Source organism: Macaca nemestrina, chromosome 13 (assembly GCF_043159975.1).
Source record: "Macaca nemestrina isolate mMacNem1 chromosome 13, mMacNem.hap1, whole genome shotgun sequence".
Taxonomy (NCBI): Eukaryota; Metazoa; Chordata; class Mammalia; order Primates; family Cercopithecidae; genus Macaca; species Macaca nemestrina.
Window position 1 is genome coordinate 119784847 of NC_092137.1, and position 19846 is coordinate 119804692.

General features: G+C 36.8%; 1 protein-coding gene across 12 annotated transcripts in view; it reads left to right on the top strand.

The window, feature by feature from the left end:
- The window catches only part of LOC105490079 (testis specific 10), a 163389-nt gene extending 152417 nt beyond the window's left edge, over nt 1-10972 (top strand). For all 12 annotated transcript variants that reach the window (XM_011755377.3, XM_024795493.2, XM_071077293.1 and 9 more), the window contains one exon: nt 10015-10972. In XM_011755377.3, the coding sequence (XP_011753679.1) occupies nt 10015-10039 (25 nt within the window). In that variant the 3' untranslated portion in view covers nt 10040-10972. The remainder of the gene's footprint in view (nt 1-10014) is intronic.
- The last annotated feature ends 8874 nt before the right edge of the window (nt 10973-19846 follow it).

Sequence of the window (19846 nt, forward strand, 5' to 3'; positions counted from 1 at the left end):
AGGAATGTTTTCTTTTAGTACTGGTATAGTTTTACTTTTTATATTTAGATATCTGATTCATTTGGAGTTTATTTTATGTGTGGTTTGAGAAATGGATCTAATTTTATCTTTTTCAAACTGACTATCAAGTTGTTCCAAGATCATTGATTTAAAAGACTCTTTCTGTGACCTGTAACATTTATTACATCGTCCATTCGAGACATAAGATACACATAGCCTTCTTCATCCATGTAACCAGCATCCATGGTATCATAATATCCCTGAAAACAAGAAAAAATGATATTTGATTAGCATGTACCATGAAGTAATGTAATCGTTTTAAACTTTGTAAAATATACAATGTAATAGAAATGGATTTACTGTGAACTTTTGCTATTTTTCATAACTAGACTAGGAAATTATACTACTTTTTATCTGGAAACTGTGCTAGAATCTCTTTGCTCCTTTAACAGCCAAGAATAAGAAGTGTTTTTAGAAATGTTTAAGTGTTTGAATATAGAGTTGTAAAGTTTATGAATCTGATTTCTTTTTTTAATGGAGAAGTAATAGCTTAATACTAATTCTAATATACTTTGATATTGCAAAGTAATTCTTTGATACATTTCTTCTTTAATTGTATTAACTTTTAAAAGCTTTAAAGCTCCCAGTGAATAATTTCCCAATACAGCACTAGTTTATTAATATAGGTTAGGATTGGACTCAAGCTTCAGTGAAATTTAATAGTAAGTATGAAATTTAATTTTTAGTCACTCAAAGTAAAACATTGTTGCTGGTCTAGAAATGACAGTAGAATAAGAATAATAAAGAATAAGAAGTAGAAAAAATAAATATTATTTTTCCTTAAAAAAAAATAAAAAAAAAAAAATAAAAGATTCTTTGTCCCAGTCATTCAGATCTCTTTTTGGACTTTCTATTTCTTTTCCATTGATCTGCCTGTTCGTGTGCAGTCCCACACTATTTAATTATAGAGGCTATGTGATATTTTTAATTCTGTAGGGATAGCTCAGTGTTGTGCTGGTAAACTGGCCTTCCAAAGGAGAGGAGGGGGAGGCCCTGATCTGTAGCACTTGCCAATTTCTGTGGTGTAAATACCTCCACTTTTTCATTTTTTGTAGATCTTTTATATCACTGTTTAATATTTGTTCATCTGACCTGTTTTATATTGAGTGGTGTTCTAAAGTCTCCTATTAGTATGCTTTAATTTCTTTTTCCATATCCTCTAAATTTTGCTTTATATAGGTGGTTTGCTGTTTTATTTGTTGCATTGATATTCTGAACTGCCACTCTTCATCATGGAATGTGGCTTTTATAAAGTGTCCTTTTCTGATGCATTTAGATTTTTTTCTTTTGCTTGATTCTACTTTGTCTGGTATTAGAGTTGCCACTCTTATTTTCTTATTGTTTCTATTTACATGGTTAATATTTTTATTTTTAACTGTTTTGAGTAACTGCATTGTAAGTATATCTCTTATATACAGTATGGATTTGAGTTTTGCTTTATGAGTCTGTGAATTTTTTTTGAGAAATTTACACTCTTATTATTATTATACTTTAAGATCTAGGGTACATGTGCACAATGTGCAAGTTTGTTACATATGTATCCATGTGCCATGTTGCTGTGCTGCACCCATTAACTGGTCATTTACATTAGGTATTCCTCCTAATGCTATCCCTTCCCACTCCCCTACCCCACAACAGGCCACAGTGTGTGATGTTCCCCACCCTGTGTCCAAGTGTTCTCATTGTTCAGTTCCCACCTATGAATGAGAACATGCAGTGTTTGGTTTTCTGTTCTTGGGTTACTTTGCTGAGAATGATGGTTTCCAGCTTCATCCATGTCCCTACAAAGGACATGAACTCATCCTTTTTTATGGCTGCATAGTATTCCATGGTGTATATGTGCCACATTTTCTTAATCCAGTCTATCAATAATGGACATTTGGGTTGGTTCCAACTCTTTGCTATTGTGAATAGTGCCGCAATAAACATACGTGTGCATGTGTCTTTATTGTAACATGATTTATAATCCTTTGGGTATATACCCAGTAATGGGATGGCTGGATCAAATGGTATTTCTAGTTCTAGATCCTTGAGGAATCGCCACACTGTCTTCCACAATGGTTGAACTAGTTTATACTCCCACCAACAGTGTAAAAATGTTGCTGTTTCTCCACATCCTCCCCAGCACCTGTTGTTTCCTGACTTTTTAATGATCGCCATTCTAACTGGTGTGAGATGGTATCTCATTGTGGTTTTGATTTGCATTTCTCGGATGGCCAGTGATGATGAGCTTTTTTTCACATGTCCATTGGCTGCATAAATGTCTTCTTTTGACAAGTTTCTGTTCATATCCTTTGCCCACTTTTTGATGCGGTCATCTGTTTTTTTAAGTAGTTTATAGATTCTGGATATTAGCCCTTTGTCAGTTGGATAGATTGCAAAAATTTTCTCCCATTCTTCAGGTTGCCTGTTTACTCTGATGGTAGTTTCTTTTGCTGTGTAAAAGCTCTTTAGTTTAATTAGATACCATTTGTCAATTTTGGCTTTTGTTGCCATTGCTTTTGGTGTTTTAGTCATGAAGTCCTTCCCCATGCCTATGTCCTGAATGGTATTGCCTAGGCTTTCTTTTAGGGTTTTTATGGTTTTAGGTCTAACATTTAAGTCTTTAATCCATCTTGAATTAATTTTTGTATAAGGTATAAGGAAGGAATCCTGTTTCAGCTTTCTCCATATGGCTAGCCAGTTTTCCCAGCACCATTTGTTAAATAGGGAATCCTTTCCCCATTTCTTGTTTTTCTCAGGTTTGTCAAAGATGAGATGGTTGTAGATGTGTGGTATTATTTCTGAGGGCTCTGTTCTATTCCATTGCTCTATATTTCTGTTTTGGTACCAGTACCATGCTGTTTTGGTTACTGTAGCCATGTAGTATAGTTTGAAGTCAGGTAATGTGATGCCTCCAGCTTTGTTCTTTTTGCTTAGGATTGTCGTGACAATGCGGGCTCTTTTTTGGTTCCATATGAACTTTTAAGTAGTTGTTTCCAATTCTGTGAAGAAAGTCATTGGTAGCTTGATGGGGATGGCATTAAATCTATAAATTACCTTGGGCAGTATGGCCATTTTCATGATACTTATTCTTCCTATCCATGAGTATGGAATGTTTTTCCATTTGTTTGTGTCCCCTTTTATTTCATTGAGCAGTGGTTTGTAGTTCTCCTTGAAGAGGTCCTTCACATCCCTTGTAAGTTGGATTCCTAGGTATTTTATTCTCTTTGAAGCAATTGTGAATGGGAGTTCACTCATGATTTCGCTCTCTGATTGTCTGTTATTGGTGTATAGGAATGCTTGTGATTTTTGCACATTGATTTTGTATCCTGAGACTTTGCTGAAGTTGCTTATCAGCTTAAGGATATTTTGGGCTGAGATGATGGGGTTTTCTAAATATACAATCATGTCATCTGCAAACAGAGACAATTTGATGTCCTCTTTTCCTAACTGAATACTCTTTATTTCTTTCTCCTGTCTGATTGCCCTGGCCAGAACTTCCAACACTATGTTGAATAGGAGTGATGAGAGAGGGCATCCCTGTCTTGTGCTAGTTTTCAAAGGGAATGCTTCCAGTTTTTGCCCATCCAGTATGATATTGACTGTGGGTTTGTCATAAATAGCTCTTATTATTTTGAGACACGTCCCATCAATACCTAGTTTATTGAGAGATTTTAGCATGAAAGGCTGTTGAATTTTGTCAAAGGCCTTTTCTGCATCTATTGAGATAATCATGTGGTTTTTGTCTTTGGTTCTGTTTATATGATGGATTATGTTTATTGATTTGCATATGTTGAACCAGTCTTGCATCCCAGGGATGAAGCCCACTTGATCGTGGTGGATAAACTTTGATGTGCTGCTGGTTTCGGTTTGCCAGTATTTTATTGAGGATTTTTGTATCGACGTCCATTAGGGATATTGGTCTAAAATGCTCTTTTTTGTTGTTGTGTTTCTGCCAGGCTTTGGTATCAGGATGATGCTGGCCTCATAAAATGAATTGGGGAGGATTCTCTCTTTTTCTATTGATTGGAATAGTTTCAGAAGGAATGGTACCAGCTCCTCTTCGTATCTCTGGTAGAATTTGGCTGTGAATCCGTCTGGTCCTGGACTTTTTTTGGTTGGTAGGCTAGTAAGTATTGCCTCAATTTCAGAGCCTGTTATTGGTCTATTCAGGGGTTCACTTGCTTCCTGGTTTAGTCTTAGGAGGGTGTATGTGTCCAGGAATTTATCAGTTTCTTCTAGATTTTCTACTTTATTTGCGTAGAGGTGTTTATAGTATTCTCTGATGGTAGTTTGTATTTCTGTGGGATCGGTGGTGATATCCCTTTTATCATTTTTTATTGCATCTATTTGATTCTTCTCTCTTTTCTTCTTTATTAGTCTTGCTAGCAGTCTATTAATTTTGTTGATCTTTTCAAAAAACCAACTCCTGGATTCATTGATTTTTTGGAGGGTTTTTTGTGTCTCTCTCTCCTTCAATTCTGCTCTGACCTTAGTTATTTCTTGCCTTCTGCTAGCTTTTGAATTTGTTTGCTCTTGCTTCTCTAGTTCTTTTAATTGTGATGTTAGAGTGTTAATTTTAGAACTTTCCAGCTTTCTCTTGTGGGCATTTAGTGCTATAAATTTCCCTCTACACACTGCTTTAAATGTGTTCCAGAGATTCTGGTATGTTGTGTCTTTGTTCTCATTGGTTTCAAAGAGCATCTTTATTTCTTCCTTCATTTCGTTATGTACCCAGTAGTCATTCAGGAGCAGGTTCAGTTTCCATGTAGTTGTGCGGTTTTGAGTCAGTTTTCTTAATTCTGAGTTCTAATTTGATTGCACTGTGGTCTGAGAGACAGTTTGCTATAATTTCTGTTCTTTTACATTTCCTAAGGAGTGCTTTACTTCCAACTCTGTGGTCAATTTTGAAATAAGTGTGATGTGGTGCTGAGTAGAATGTATATTCTGTTGATTTGGGGTGGAGAGTTCTGTAGATGTCTATTAGGTTCACTTGGTGCAGAGCTGAGTTCAAGTCCTTAATATCCTTGTTAACTTTCTGTCTCATTGATCTGTCTAATGTTGACTGTGGGGTGTTAAATTCTCCCATTATTATTGTGTGGGGGTCTAAGTGTCTTTGTAGGTCTCCAAGGACTTGCTTTATGAATCTGGGTGCTCCTGTATTGGGTGCATATATATTTAGGATAGTTAGCTCTTCTTGTTGAATTGATCCCTTTACCATTATGTAATGCCCTTCTTTGTCTCTTTTGATCTTTGTTGGTTTAAAGTCTGTTTTATCAGAGACTAGGATTGCAATCCTTGCTTTTTGTTTTGTTTTGTTTTCCATTTGCTTGGTAGATCTTCCTCCATCCCTTTATTTTGAGCCTATGTGTGTCTCTGCATGTGAGATGCATCTCCTGAATACAGCACACTGATGGGCCGTGACTCTTTATCCATTTTGCCAGTCTGTGTCTTTTAATTGGGGCATTTAGCCCATTTACATTTAAGGTTAATATTGTTATGTGTGAATTTGATCCTGTCATTACGATGTTAGCTGGTTATTTTGCTGATTAGTTGATGCAGTTTCTTCCTAGCATCGATGGTCTTTACAATTTGGCAAGTTTTTGCAGTGGCTGGTACCGGTTGTTCCTTTCCACGTTTAGTGCGTCCTTCAGGAGCTCTTCTAGGGCAGGCGTGGTGGTGACAGAATGTCTCAGCATTTGCTTGTCTGGAAAGGATTTTATTTCTCCTTCACATATGAAGCTTAGTTTGGCTGGATATGAAATTCTGGGTTTAAAATTCTTTTCTTTAAGAATGTCGAATATTGGCCCCCACTCGCTTCTGGTTTGTAGAGTTTCTGCCGAGAGATTCGCTGTTAGTCTGATGGGCTTCCCTTTGTGGGTAACCTGACCTTTTTCTCTGGCTGCCCTTAACATTTTTTCTTTCATTTCAACCTTGGTGAATCTGACAATTATGCGTCTTGGGGTTGGTCTTCTCAAGGAGTATCTTTGTGGCGTTCTCTGTATTTCCTGAGTTTGAATGTTGGCCTGCCTTGCTAGGTTGGGGAAGTTCTCCTTGATAATATACTGAAGAGTGTTTTCCAACTTCGTTCCATTCTCCCTGTCACTTTCAGGTACACCAATCAGATGTAGTTGTGGTCTTTTCACATAGTCCCGTATTTCTTGGAGGTTTTGTTCATTTCTTTTTACTCTTTTTTCTCTACACTTCTCTTCTCGCTTTATTTCTTTCATTTGATCTTCAATCACTGATACCCTTTATTCCACTTGATTGAATCGGCTACTGAAGCTTGTGCTTGCATCACATTGTTCTCGTGCCATGGTTTTTAGCTCCATCAGGTCATTTAAGGTCTTCTCTATGCTGTTTATTCTAGTTAGCCCTTTGTCTAATCTTTTTTCAAGGTTTTTAGCTTCTTTGCAATTTGTTCGAACTTCCTCCTTTAGCTCGGAGAAGTTTGTTATTTCCGATCTTCTGAAGCCTACTTCTGTCAACTCATTAAAGTCATTCTCCGTCCAGCTTTGTTCCATTGCTGGCAAGGAGCTGCGATCCTTTGGAGGAGAAGAAGTGCTCTGATTTTTGGAATTTTCAGCTTTTCTGCTCGGGTTTCTTCCCATCTTGGTGGTTTTATCTACCTTTGGTCTTTGATGATGGTGACCTACAGATGGGGTTTTGGTGTGGATGTCCTTTTTGTTGGTGTTGATTCTATTCCTTTCTGTTTGTTAGTTTTCCTTCTAACAGTCAGGACCCTCAGCTGCAGGTCTGTTGGAGTTTGCTGGAGGTGCACTCCAGACCCTGTTTGCCAGGGTATCACCAGCGGAGGCAGCAGAACAGCAAATATTGCAGAACGGCAAATGTTGCTGCCTGATCATTCCTCTGAAAACTTCGTCTCAGAGGGGCACTTGGCTGTATGAGGTGTCAGTTGGCCCCTACTGGGAGGTGTCTCCCAGTTAGGCTACCTGGGGGTCAGGGACCCACTTGAGGAGGCAGTCTGTCCGTTCTCAGATCTCAAACTCTGAGCAGTGGGAGAACCACTGCTCTCTTCAAAGCTGTCAGACAGGGACATTTAAGTCTGCAGAAGTTTCTGCTGCCTTTTGTTCAGCTATGCCCTGCCCCCAGAGGTGGAGTCTACAGAGGCAGGCAGGCCTCATTGAGCTGCCCTGGGCTCCACCCAGTTCGAGCTTCCTGGTCACTTTGTTTACCAAGTCAAGCCTCAGCAATGGCAGATACCCTTGCCCCAGACTCACTGCCGCCTCACAGTTTGATCTCGGACTGCTGTGCTAGCAGTGAGCAAGGCTCCGTGGGCGTGGGACACACCAAGCCAGGAGCGGGATATAATCTCCTGGTGTGCCGTTTGCTAAGACCATTCAAAAAGTGTGGTATTAGGGTGGGAGTGTCCCAAGTTTCCAGGTACTGTCCTTGGCTAGTAAAGGGAATTCCCCGACCCCTTGCACTTCCCCGGGTGAGGCGATGCCCTGCCCTGCTTCGGCTCACACTCTGTGGGCTGTACCCACTGTCCAACAAGTCCCAGAGAGATGAACCTGGTACCTCAGTTGGAAATGCTGAAATCACCCATCTTCTGTGTTGCTCATGCCGGGAGCTGTGGACTGGAGCTGTTCCTATTTGGCCATCTTGGAATGATCCCCCCCACCTTTTTTTTTTTTTAAGTCGGAGTTTCACTCTTGTCCCCCAGACTGGAGTGCAATGGCATGATCTCAGATCCCTGCAACCTCTGCCTCCCAAGTTCAAGCAGTTCTCCTGCCTCAGCCTCCCTGAGTAGCTGGGATTACAGGTGTCCATCACCACATCCAGCTCAGTTTTGTATTTTTAGTAGAGATGGGGTTTTGCCATGTTGGGCACGGTGGTCTCAAACTCCTGACCTCAGGTGATCCACCTGCCTTGGCCTCCCAAATTGCCAGGATTACAGGCATGAGCCACCATGCCCTGCCTCGTTTTTGTATTTTTAGTAGAGATAGGGTTTCACCATGTTGACCAGGCTGGTCTCAAACTCCTGACCTCAGGTAATCCACTCGCCTCAACCTCCCAAAGTGCTAGGATTACAGGCATGGGCCACCACGCCCAGCCATTTGGAAAATCTTTTTAAAAAATAGGTGACTTACACTGGGCATGGTTGCTCACACGTGTAATCCTAGCATTTTGGGAGACGGAGGTAGACAGATTGTTTGAGCCCAGGAGTTAGAGACCAGCCTGGGCAATGGTAAAACCCCATCTCTACAAAAAATACAAAAAAAAAAAAAAAGCCAGATGTTGTGGCACGTGCCTGTATTTCCAGCTACTTGGTAGGCTGAGGTGAGAAGATCCACTGAGCCTGGTGGAAGGTCATTGCTGCAGTAAGCCATAATTGTGCCACTGCATTCTAGCCTGGGCAACAGAGCGAGACCCTGTCTCAAAAATAGAATAGAACAGTATACATAAAGTAGATGAGTTAAAATATTTTACATTATTGATATGACTGTTATATCACATCAGTAGTAATGGTCTCAACCCAGTTATATTATCTTATATTTACTTTCTGTACTATGTGATATTTGTTGTATTTCTTCATTTGATCAGTCTTCTTTGCTTCTTAACAAATTTCTTTGGGCTTTTAGGAAGAGTTTATTTTATTTTAGTTGTTACCTTTCTATTAATATGATTAACAATGCCCTTAATCACCTTTTTTCTCACTTAACCTTTTACTATCAGTTTCAAATGGTGTTCTTTGACTGGCACCTATTATCTAGACAACAGACAACACACGGAATTTACTTTCCTCTGACCACTGCTCTGTTTCCTGCCTCTCTAGTTTTGCCTTTCCCAGGTTGTCATATAAATGCAATCATACAGTATGCAACCTCTAGTGGTTGACTTTCACCCAGCATATTTCAGATTTTTCCAGGTTGTTGCATGTATTAGTAGTTGTCACATATTCCTTTTAACTACTGAGTAGTATTCCATCATATAGATGTACCACAGGTACTTTTTTTTGATGATTATAGTCTTGGCCAGACGCAGTAGCTCCTGACTGTAATCCTAGCAGTTTGGGAGGCTGAAGCAGGCAGATCATTTGAGGCCAGGAGTTTGAGATCAGCCTGGCCAACATGGCAAAGCCCCATCTCTATTAAAAATACAACAATTAGCTGGGCATCGTGGTACATGTCTGTAATCCCAGCTACTCAGGAGGCTGAGGCTTGAGATTTACTTGAACCTGGGAGGCAGAAGTTGCAGTAAGCTGAGATCGCGCCACTGCACTTCAGCCTGGGCAACAGAGTGAGACTCTGTCTCAAAAAAAATAATAATAATAATTAAAAAATAAAATGATTATAGTCTCACAAGTAGTTGCAAAAATAGTATAGACAGTTGCACATATCCTTACCCCGGCTTCTATATAAAATATCTTACAAACTGGGGTATTGACATTAGCACAATGTGATTAACTAGTCTATAGGCCTTATTCAGATTTCACTAGTTTTTAGATGCACTCATTTGTTTGTATGTGTATTTTTTTTTTTACAATCCACACACAGCACCACTATGATCAAGATGCGAAGTTGTTTCATCAGCACCAACGAATTCACTCCCTCATTATACCTATTTATAGCTGTAGCCCTGCCCTTCTTCATCTCCCTGTCTCCTGGGAAACACTACCTTCTTCTCCATCTCTATAATTCTGTCATTTTGAGATAACCTTTTGAGATTGACTTTTCTCATTCAGCATAATGCCCGTGAGATCCATCCAAGCTGCTGTAAGTATCAATAGTTCATTCCTTTTTATTGTTGAATAGTATTCCATGGTATGAATGTACCATAGTTTGTGAAAACTGAGTGAAAAAATATATTGTTTTTTGTTTTCCTTCATAGAAACTGAAGAAAAATCTTATATTTTGCTAAAGTGATACACTTACTAGAATACATTTGTTACACATGTTGAAAAAGTTGAATTAAAAATATTAATCAGCATGATTTTTTCTCTTATAGGAATCTTTGCTACAGAGATTTCTGACACCTGAAATGATTCTTCACATCCCTGAGAAAGGTCAAAGTTACAAACTGATTTTTTTTTTTTTTTTTTTTTTTGCGACATGAGTGCATTTATCTTTTAAATGCTTGGCAATGTTAAATGTATTTATTAACTTTGTGTCTCTGAATCTCTGTTCTAATGTGCCATGTTGCAGTGATCTGAGATGACTTCTAAAAACAAAAATGCATATGGCTCTTTCTATCCATGCAGTGATAGTGAGTGTAAAATCTGCTTACGTCACTACTGAACACTGTTATGTTCACTATCCGGAGTAAATAAAGAAACTTATTAAAACAGGGAAAAGTGTTTTTACAAAACTGATTTCCTTTCCTTTCTTGGTATCTCAAATAATTGGTTGGTTAATTTTTTTTCTTTGTGATTTGTGCTTTCATAGCTGGAACATCTGTGCCAAAATGGGTACAATTTACCGATACTGGCCTGGGATCTGATATTCCATTTTGGAACCAATCTTACATAAATTCCATGCCATAATCTGATACTGATCTGCAGAAAGTAGGAGTGTTGTCAGGGCTTTAAAATCTGTAGTATTGTACCACCCAAAGGCTAAGTAACATACATTTTCTACAATTGTGTTTACTACTACTATTTTTAGAAAGGTAGGTGATGATATATCTGTCAAGAATGTAAGATTTTATTAAAAATCTGTATTTTTAATAAGTTTTCTTTCAAGTACTGCAATCAACTTAATTGCCATTTTATTTTATTGTCTGTAATCTAGAGTAACAAGATAAGTGATGTTTCCTTCCTCCCCCAATTTCCTAAATCTCTTACCTTATCTATCCATAGGCTTTGATGTAATGTTCATATTAGAGCCTGAATGCTACTGTATTTTACTGATATAAGCTATTTGTATTCTTGCCATTTTAATAAAAAAAAGGCTTGTCATTAATAGTATTCATATGATGCAGACAATTTCTCATTTTATATAGTCACTATTCGATATGACTATAGTGATGTAGGAAAGTGCTCTGATTTAGGTTTTGTTTAATCACTAGCACACTGATATTTTACTATAATTTCAGGCTATATATTCACTTTAGTATGATTTTTTAAAACCTTCAGTTTCAGTCGTCTAGTTTAAGACATTAATTACAGATTGGTTAAAAAATTAATAATGTAAAGTAAAATGTCCTTTTATAAGCATTTTAAAGAATAATATGCAAAAAAGTTGTCCTTGCTATTATTAAATAAGATGTTGATAAACATGAAAAATTCATCTTTCTTGGGGTGACTCAATGACTTTAGTACTGGATCATCACATTAATCTGTCCACCTAGAAGAGCTGACAAAGAGCTGAATCTTACTGTCATATGCACTTAACACATATTATGTGTGGAGGGCAGTATGTGGGAAGGGAGCCTGAGGGAAGCAGGAATGAAGTATGTAAGAAAATATTTCCATGTTTGATTGAAAGTATGCTTTACTTGCCTTGTGCCATTAATTATAGAACATTTAAAGGGACAATTGTACGGTAAGTATAAAGGGACCATCATTATCTAAAGGAAGGAGAAAACTCATCTGCATTCTTTGTTAAAATTTCAAAGAAAAGATTTTTGTTTTGGTAATATTCAAGAACATTTGTTGTTTTAAATGAGATTCTAATTGCTTGATATAAATATTTAATAGCCTGTTGCTATGGTAGAGACTGCCTAATGTAAACACAATATATGAAACCATACCAAACATATTCTTCCTTGGATGGCAAGGAAATCTCCTGAAAAAGAGTTCTCAGCTTTCAAATACCATGTTCAATATAAAACACCTACTTCTCCTAAAGTAAGGGTGTTTGTGAAAAAAGAATTGTTAACCCTCTGAGTAACTTAAATCTAAAATTTGTTGTATATTAATCCTATTTTGAAATTCCAAGCACCACCAGAACTCTGTCTTGTCTTTGGTTTATCTGAGACATCATGAAACTTTCTGTTAGAAGTAAGAGCAGGGCATTGACACGAGGCTCCATTCTGAAGTTCGTAAGCTATAGTTTCAAAAGGAGCAGGTGTAATTTGATCTTTAGTATATTATTCCTCTTAGAGTCATCTCCCTTATTACAGGTTAGCAACCAGTGGGCATGATGAATTAACTACATATGTTCTGATAATAATGTCCGCTACTAAAAACTTAGATTTGAATCAACTAAAAGTGTTAATGATGTAAAGAAAATTTCTAGCTGGCACTCTGTACAAATATTGGCCACAATGATTATAAGTTATTCACCCTGGAGCAATAAAAGAAGAAAAAGAGAATATGAGTGGAAGCCACTGGATTTGTAGTCAATTATGATTCCTAAACAGTTATTGCTCCAAAAATTATTTGAAATTATGAATTCAGATACTTGAAATATATTAATATTTTAAAATAACACTATCATAAGAATCTGCTACTTTTTTCTGTTTCCCTACTCCTTTTCTTATAAATCCTTGCTATCGTCTTTAATAGAGTCTCCTAAACTTCCCAAAGGCTATGCTCAAAGTTGCATTTCTTGTGTAATAAGTATTAGTTTGTGACCCAGTTCTGAAGACTAACCAATCACCTTTCTGAGTTTTGTGAACCTAATTTAAATATATGATTATTATACTACTCGATCAAATTATTTTATACTTGTCTCTTTCAAATGCATTTAAATGTTCTTTTTTATTATTTTTTATTTATTTTTATTTTATTTTTTTGAGGCAGGGTCTTGCTGTGTCGCCCAGGCTGGAGTGCAGTGGTGCGATCATGGCATTCGAGCATGAGATGCTCAGTTCTCATGTACTCAAGCTATTTTCTGAATTAGATCTTACAGGTTAGTGTTTAATCTGACCATGTAGTATCATAATCCAGTATAGACAGGGTCTAGTTCTTGGAAAATATAATCCAGCCCTTTAAGGATATAAAGCTATCTTCTCTCCTCAGCCTCAGGTCAGTAGTGAGGACCACAGGTGCATGCCATCATACTCAGGTAATTTTTAAAAATTTTTGTACAGACGGGGTCTTACTATGTCGCCCAGGCTGGTCTCGAGCTCCTGGGTTCAAGCAATCCTCCCACCTCAGCCTCCCAAAGTGCTGGGATTACAGATGTGAGCCACTGCGCCCAGCTGTTTTTTTTTTTCCCCTGTAGAGTTTGTGCATTTTTATTATGCTGCTTGCTTTGATTCTGTAGGATCATAGGATGGCTCCTCAAATACACCGATCTATTTTCCGGTTTTGTAGCATTCTTTAGGTTTTACACATTACTATAAATGGTCTTTTCTAGTCTGCTACTGAAATGAATTCTTTACCTTTGTGTGCTAGCTGTGGTGGTAACTTCAGAAACAACTTAAGCGAGTGAATCTTGGTTTGCTCTTTTATAAGGCGTGCAGCCTACTTGAGCATTCTTTTGATTCTTATACCTTTGTATAGTTTAGGGGCATCTCTGAGGCTATTGGGCTGTTTGGATGTCGTTTATCATGTCCCTACAGGGTCCACCCCATCAGCTGTATCACTGCCGATCTGTTTTTGTTGTAAACAGATGACCTTTCATCACACCGTTTTTACTCTGCCATCTTCTTTCTTATTTTAACTTTTCTTCTTTAATAATAAATATAGTTATTCTTAGTTCATCACGAAGTTTTGTAGAACGCAAATAATTAGTTCCCCAAACAGCCAGTGACGTCGATATGATTTTTTCCATATTCTGGGTATAAGGAGAGGAAAATGGGATCTCAGAGAAGTGATATGATTGTCCTATATATAATCACAAAGCAAGTAAACATCTGAGTCACGGTCTTTGAACACATGTGTCTGTCTTATGCCAGTGACCATGCTCTTACCCACCTTGCTCTTCTGCCTCGTTTATCTTTGGCTGTGATTTGTATGATCATTGCCTGCCAATCATAGTGTTTTCACTAACTGGTGTATTTGCCAATAAGCAATGAATCTTCAGCATCTCTTTGTTCTCTCTGAAGAACTTTCACCTTGAGGCTTCTTTGTTGCTTCTTGGATTTACCAAGATTTTATTCAAGTATGGGTGTAATTCTTCAGAGTAACAGATACTCAAAGTGTTTACACGATATATCTGTTATTTATGAAGCTGTTTTCAATTAAAAGGTCACATGTTTTTCTTATAAACCATGGCATTCCAGAAAACAATGTTGCCTAGTCTTTTTACTACACTAATGCACTTAAAATTTTGAATAGCAACTAAACACGAAGTACCTTGTGATTGTTGCTGTAACCACTTTAATTCATGCAATTTTAGTTGTTTCTCTTTTAACTGAAAAAGTGTGAAAATTTTTTAATAAAGCAATATATATTACCATGATAGGTTAGCCGAAATAGTAAATCACTAAGAGTGGTGTGATCTCATGGTAATAAAGTATGTGATGTGACAGAAACATTCAAGCATGAGATGCTCAGTCCTCATGTACTCAAGCTATTTTCTGAATTAGGTCTTAGAGGTTAGTATTTAATCTGACCATGTAGTATCATAATCCATTATTGATAGGGTCTAGTTCTTACAAAATAAAATCCAACCCTTTAAGGATGTAAGATGGTAATTTTATGGGCTGGGCGTGGTGGTTCATGGCTGTAATTCCAGCACTTTGGGAGCCCCAGGCAGGCGGATTTGAGCTCAGGAGTTCAAGACCAGCCTGGTCAACATGGTGAAACCCGATACTAAAAATACAAAAATCAACCAGGCGTGGTGGCAGGTGCCTGTAATCCCAGCTACTTGGGAGGCTGAGGCAGGAGAATGGCTTGAACCCAAGAGGTGAAGGTTGCAGTGAGCTGAGATCGTGCCACTGCACTCCAGCCTGGGCAACAGAACAAGACTCTGTCTCAAAAAAAAAAGAGAAACTGGTAATTTTGTATTTTATAACAGTATAGATTATTTTTTTAAATTCTCCATTGTTTGCCTGATGTTTTGATTGGGAGTGAAAGGTATCCAGATTACTTGAAAAGTTACTTGAACTTGTTTTGCACTGTTGTTTTATGAGGCCTGTAAACTTTCTCCTCTTTTGATATGTTTGTTTATTCCTGTGTAACGTAGCACTGCTTTAAATTTCACTACCTGCTAATGAAAACAGCCTCAAAATGAAGCTGAAGATGTGATGTACATTGACTCACCCTAGTTTTTTTCTCAAGAATAGTTAAACTGACTTGAACATTTTTTATTGCAGTAGAATCATGAGTGGTTTGAAAGTTGTTCCTTGCCAAGAATCCTTAAAACTAGTGTATTAATAAAAAGCTCAGGATCCTAAACGACGAGAGAATTGTGAGTGACTGTCATTCACCAAAAATATCTCACATATGATATTAATAACACAGTCCAGGACTTCTGAATATTTTTTCCAGGTGAAAGTAGTAGTTTAAGATGTAATATTTACAAATCTTCATATACCCCCAAGTCAGTTCGAAATATATTTACCTAATTTGCATGATGTACATATCAGTCTGTGGCTGCTTTTAACTTTTGTGTTTAATGTCAAATATTTAAATTTTTTGAAATAAGTTCACAGCTTCTAAATCCAAGTGCTTAGAATGGTGCTAAGCACATAGTAAGTTTTCAATATATGCTAACATCCTTATAGTATCATTCCCTTACTTGTTCTGTAGAGAAATTGAAAAGGACACAGAGAAGATCCATACCCCTTTTCATTAGTACTTTCTGATATTAAGACTATTTAAGGCCGGGCACAGTGGCTCACGCCTATAATCCCAGGCAGGTGGATCACTTGAGGTCAGGAGTTTGAGACCAGCCTGGCCAACATGGTGAAACCCCGTCTTTAATAAAAATACAAAAAATTAGCTGAGCATAGTGGCAGGCACTGGTAATCCCAGCTACTCGAAAGGCTGAGGCAGGAGGATCGCTTGAACCCGGGAGGTGGAGGTTGCGGTGAGCTGAGATCACACCACTGCACTCCAGACTGGGCAACAGAACAAGAATCAATCTCAAGGAAAAAAAAAAAAAAAAGACTATTTAAAATTATTAAAATAATTAATTTACCAAGCACAGCAGGGCTGCAAATTCACTACTGTTAAGAATTCTAATATGTCTTAAATAGTATATTTTAAATCAGTTTAAATCTTTATGTGTGCTAAAATATAAATGCCTTCTCTTTATTTTTAGTGGACAACTGAATACCAGATTTTATTTTACTTTTTTCAACTTAACTTTAGGGGTATATGTGCAGGATGTGTAGGTTGGTTACACAGGTAAACATGTGCCATGGTGATTTACTACACAGGTCATCCCATCGCCCAAGTATTAAGCCCAGCGTCCACTGGCTATTCTTCCTGATGCTCTCCCTCCATCCCCAACAGGTGCCCAATGTGTACTGTTCCTCCCCATGTGTCCATGTGTTCTCATCAATCAGCTCCCACTTGTAAGTGAGAAAATTCATTGTTTGGTTTTCTGTTCCTGCGTTAGTTTGCTGAGGATAGTGGCTTCCAACTCTATCCATGTCCCTGCAAAGGACAGGATCTCATTTCTTGTTATGGCTGCATAGTATTCTATGGTATATATATACCATATTTTCTTTATCTAGTCTATCATTGACAGACATTTAGGTTGATTCCTTTAGGCTGATGACTTTGCTATTGTTAATAGTGCCACAGTGAACTTATGTGTGCATATATCTTTATAACAGATGGATTTATATTCGTTTGAGTATATACCCAGTATTGGGATTGCTGGGCCAAATGTATTTCTGCCTCTAGGTCTCTGAGGAATCACCACACTGTCTTTCACAATGGTTGAACTCATTTACACTCCCACCAGCAGTGTAAAAGTTGAACATCAGATTTTTAAAACCTTCAAATCTCTCACAGTAGAAAAGGCAATGATTTTGAGCAAAATTCTTATATATTAGTATTATCTCTTTACTGTGCTTATCCATATTTCTTGGCTCAGTACCACAGCATTTGTTGAGTGAGGGAGGTTCAGCCAGATTGATACTTGTAAGCACAACATGTGAAATATTATTTCCTGAAATGATATCATCACTAAATGACATCATGCTGAAACTCAGACATTCTGAGAGGTAAGTCAGACTGTAGTGTGCTGTTTTAATATGGATTGACATTTTCTTCATAGCCCTGCTTTTTTAATAGTCTACTCATCACTTCCTTCTGTGCATTTTCTTATGTGGAATGGTTTGGTCTATTATTACTGAATCTGTACTTATTCTTCTGTATAAATTAAATAACTAAATAAATTATACCATGAAATTAATGTGTCCCTCTCAAAATCAGTACCATGCTGTCTCCAGATTGGAAGCATTTTGTTTAACATTTTCAGATACAATCCAGGGGCTTTGAGGCCAACTGAGAAGACAAGGGGAAATGAGTCCCAGTTGAATCCCAGAATCCTTTGCATTTGCACCTTGGAAAGCGGAGAGGCTGGTTAGAGGAGCCTGAAGAGAGGCTCCCCATGCATATGAGATGAGGAGTTTTTGGAGAACTAAGATGACTAATAATTATAGCTAACAGCAGGAATACATATATAATTATATTCACACACAATGTATATGTGTATGTACATATACATACACATCTATAAATATACATAACTATTCATTTTTGCTTTAAAGATATAGTATTTAAACTTATTCTTGTTTAGATATTTGCTCATCTTCAAATAATTAACAGAGGTTAACATTCAAAGTGAAAAATGACCTAGACATTCCAATAGATGACAAGTTAATAAAAGCCAGTACAAATGTGACTCCTTAAAAATTAATACCAAAAAAGTTAATACTATGGCTTATTAAAGTAGAAGTAAAATGCTCAGTTCAAGAATGGTTATAACTATGCTGTGATCAGTTAATCTCTCTGAAGACAATGGGGTCAAGCTACAATTATGCCAATTTTGTTGATATTTTGTAAGAACCGCCTTTTGCTTTTGTTGTTTTTCTCTACTATTGTTCTGTTCCCTATTTCATTTATTTCCACTGTGATCTTTATTAGTTCTTTCATTCTGCTTGCTTTGGATTTAATTTTCTCCTCCTTTTTACAGTTTCTTAAAATGTTATGTTATTTATTTAAGATTTTTTTTTTTACTTAAATGCCTGTAGCTATAAATTTTCCTCTACTAAATAAATTTTTTAAATTCCCTTTATTGCTTTAGCTCCATACCACAAATTTTAATATGTTGTATTTTTCTCTTACATTTATCTCAAAACATTGTCTGATTTCCCTTGTGATTTCTTCTTTGCCCTATTGATTATTCAGGAGTAATCAATAAATAATCTTATTTAATTTTTACATAGTTTTGAATTTCCTAAATTTCCTTCTGTTACCAATTTCTAATTTATTTTCATTTTGGCTGGAGAACATACTTTATAAAATTTAAATCTTTTAAAAATCTATCGAGGTTTGTGTCATAGCCCAACACTTTGTCTGTCCTGAATAATCTTCCATGTACACTTGAGAACACTGTGTACTAAACTGTTTTTGTGTGGAGTGTTCTGTAGATGTCGGTTATGTCTTGTTGATTTATAGTATTATTCATATTTTTGTGTTTCCTTGTCTACTGCCAATTGTTCTATCCATTATTGAAAGTGGAATATTGGTCTTCAACTATTATTATTACTGAATTGTGTATTTCTCACTCCAAATCCATCAGTTTTTGCCTTATGTATTTTAGGGCTCCATTGTTAGGTGGTGCATATATGTTTATAATTGTTATGTCTTCCTGATGTATTGATTCTTTCATAATTATAAAATGTCTCTCTTTGCCTCTGGTAGCATTTTTTATTTTAATTTATATGTTTTCTGATACTTCATAGCCATTCAAGTTCTCTTATGGTTGCTGTTTGCATAGTATGTTTTTTCAGTCTTTTTGCCTTCAATCTTTTATATATATATATATGTCTTTTTATATATATATAAAAGATTGAGTGTGTGTATGTGTGTGTGTGTGTGTGTATATATATATATACTTTTTTTTTTGAGATGGAGTTTTGCTCTTGTTGCCCAGGCTGGAGTAAAATGGCATGATCTCACTGCAACATCTGCCTCCTGGGTTCACGCAAGTCTCCTGCCTCAACCTCCTGAGTAGCTGAGATTACAGGTGCCTGCCACCACACCCAGCTAAGTTTTTGTATTTTTGGTAGAGATGGGGTTTCACCATGTTGGCCAGGCTGGTCTCGAACTCCTGGCCTCAGGTGAGACACCTGCCTTGGCCTAATCTATTATATTTTTTAATCTAAAGTGTATTCAGTAGATAACATATAGTTGGATCATTTTTTCACATTCAGTCTCTCTCTGTTTTTTGATTGAATTGTTTGATCTATATTCACACTTAATATTATTATTGATATTGTTAGATTTACCTCTGCTATTTAATATTTTGTCTTCTATATATCTCATGTTTTGTTTTCCCTGCGTTGTTCCTTGAGTATTTTTTTGCATTAAGTGAATACTTTCTAGTTAACATGTTAATTGACCTAATTTTTACATGATATTTTAAAAGTTATTTCCTTAGTGGTTGCCCTAGGACTTACAGTACACATTTTAACTTATTAGAATCTACTTCAGGTTTTTACTAACTTAAGTCTAATGACTTATAGAAGTGTCACCCCTATATAACTCTTTGCCCTTCCCTCTGTGTATATATGTGTATATATAGTATTTATATGTTACAAACCCAGTAATACACAGTTATAATTCTTACTTCTTATAAGTTTATGTCTTTTAAATAAGCTCAAGGAAAAAAGAAAAGCACAAGTCTTATAGAGGGCTTTTAAAAATTAACCTTATTTTTTATTTTTGGTTCTCCTTATTTCTTCTTTTGACTTCAAATTACAAACT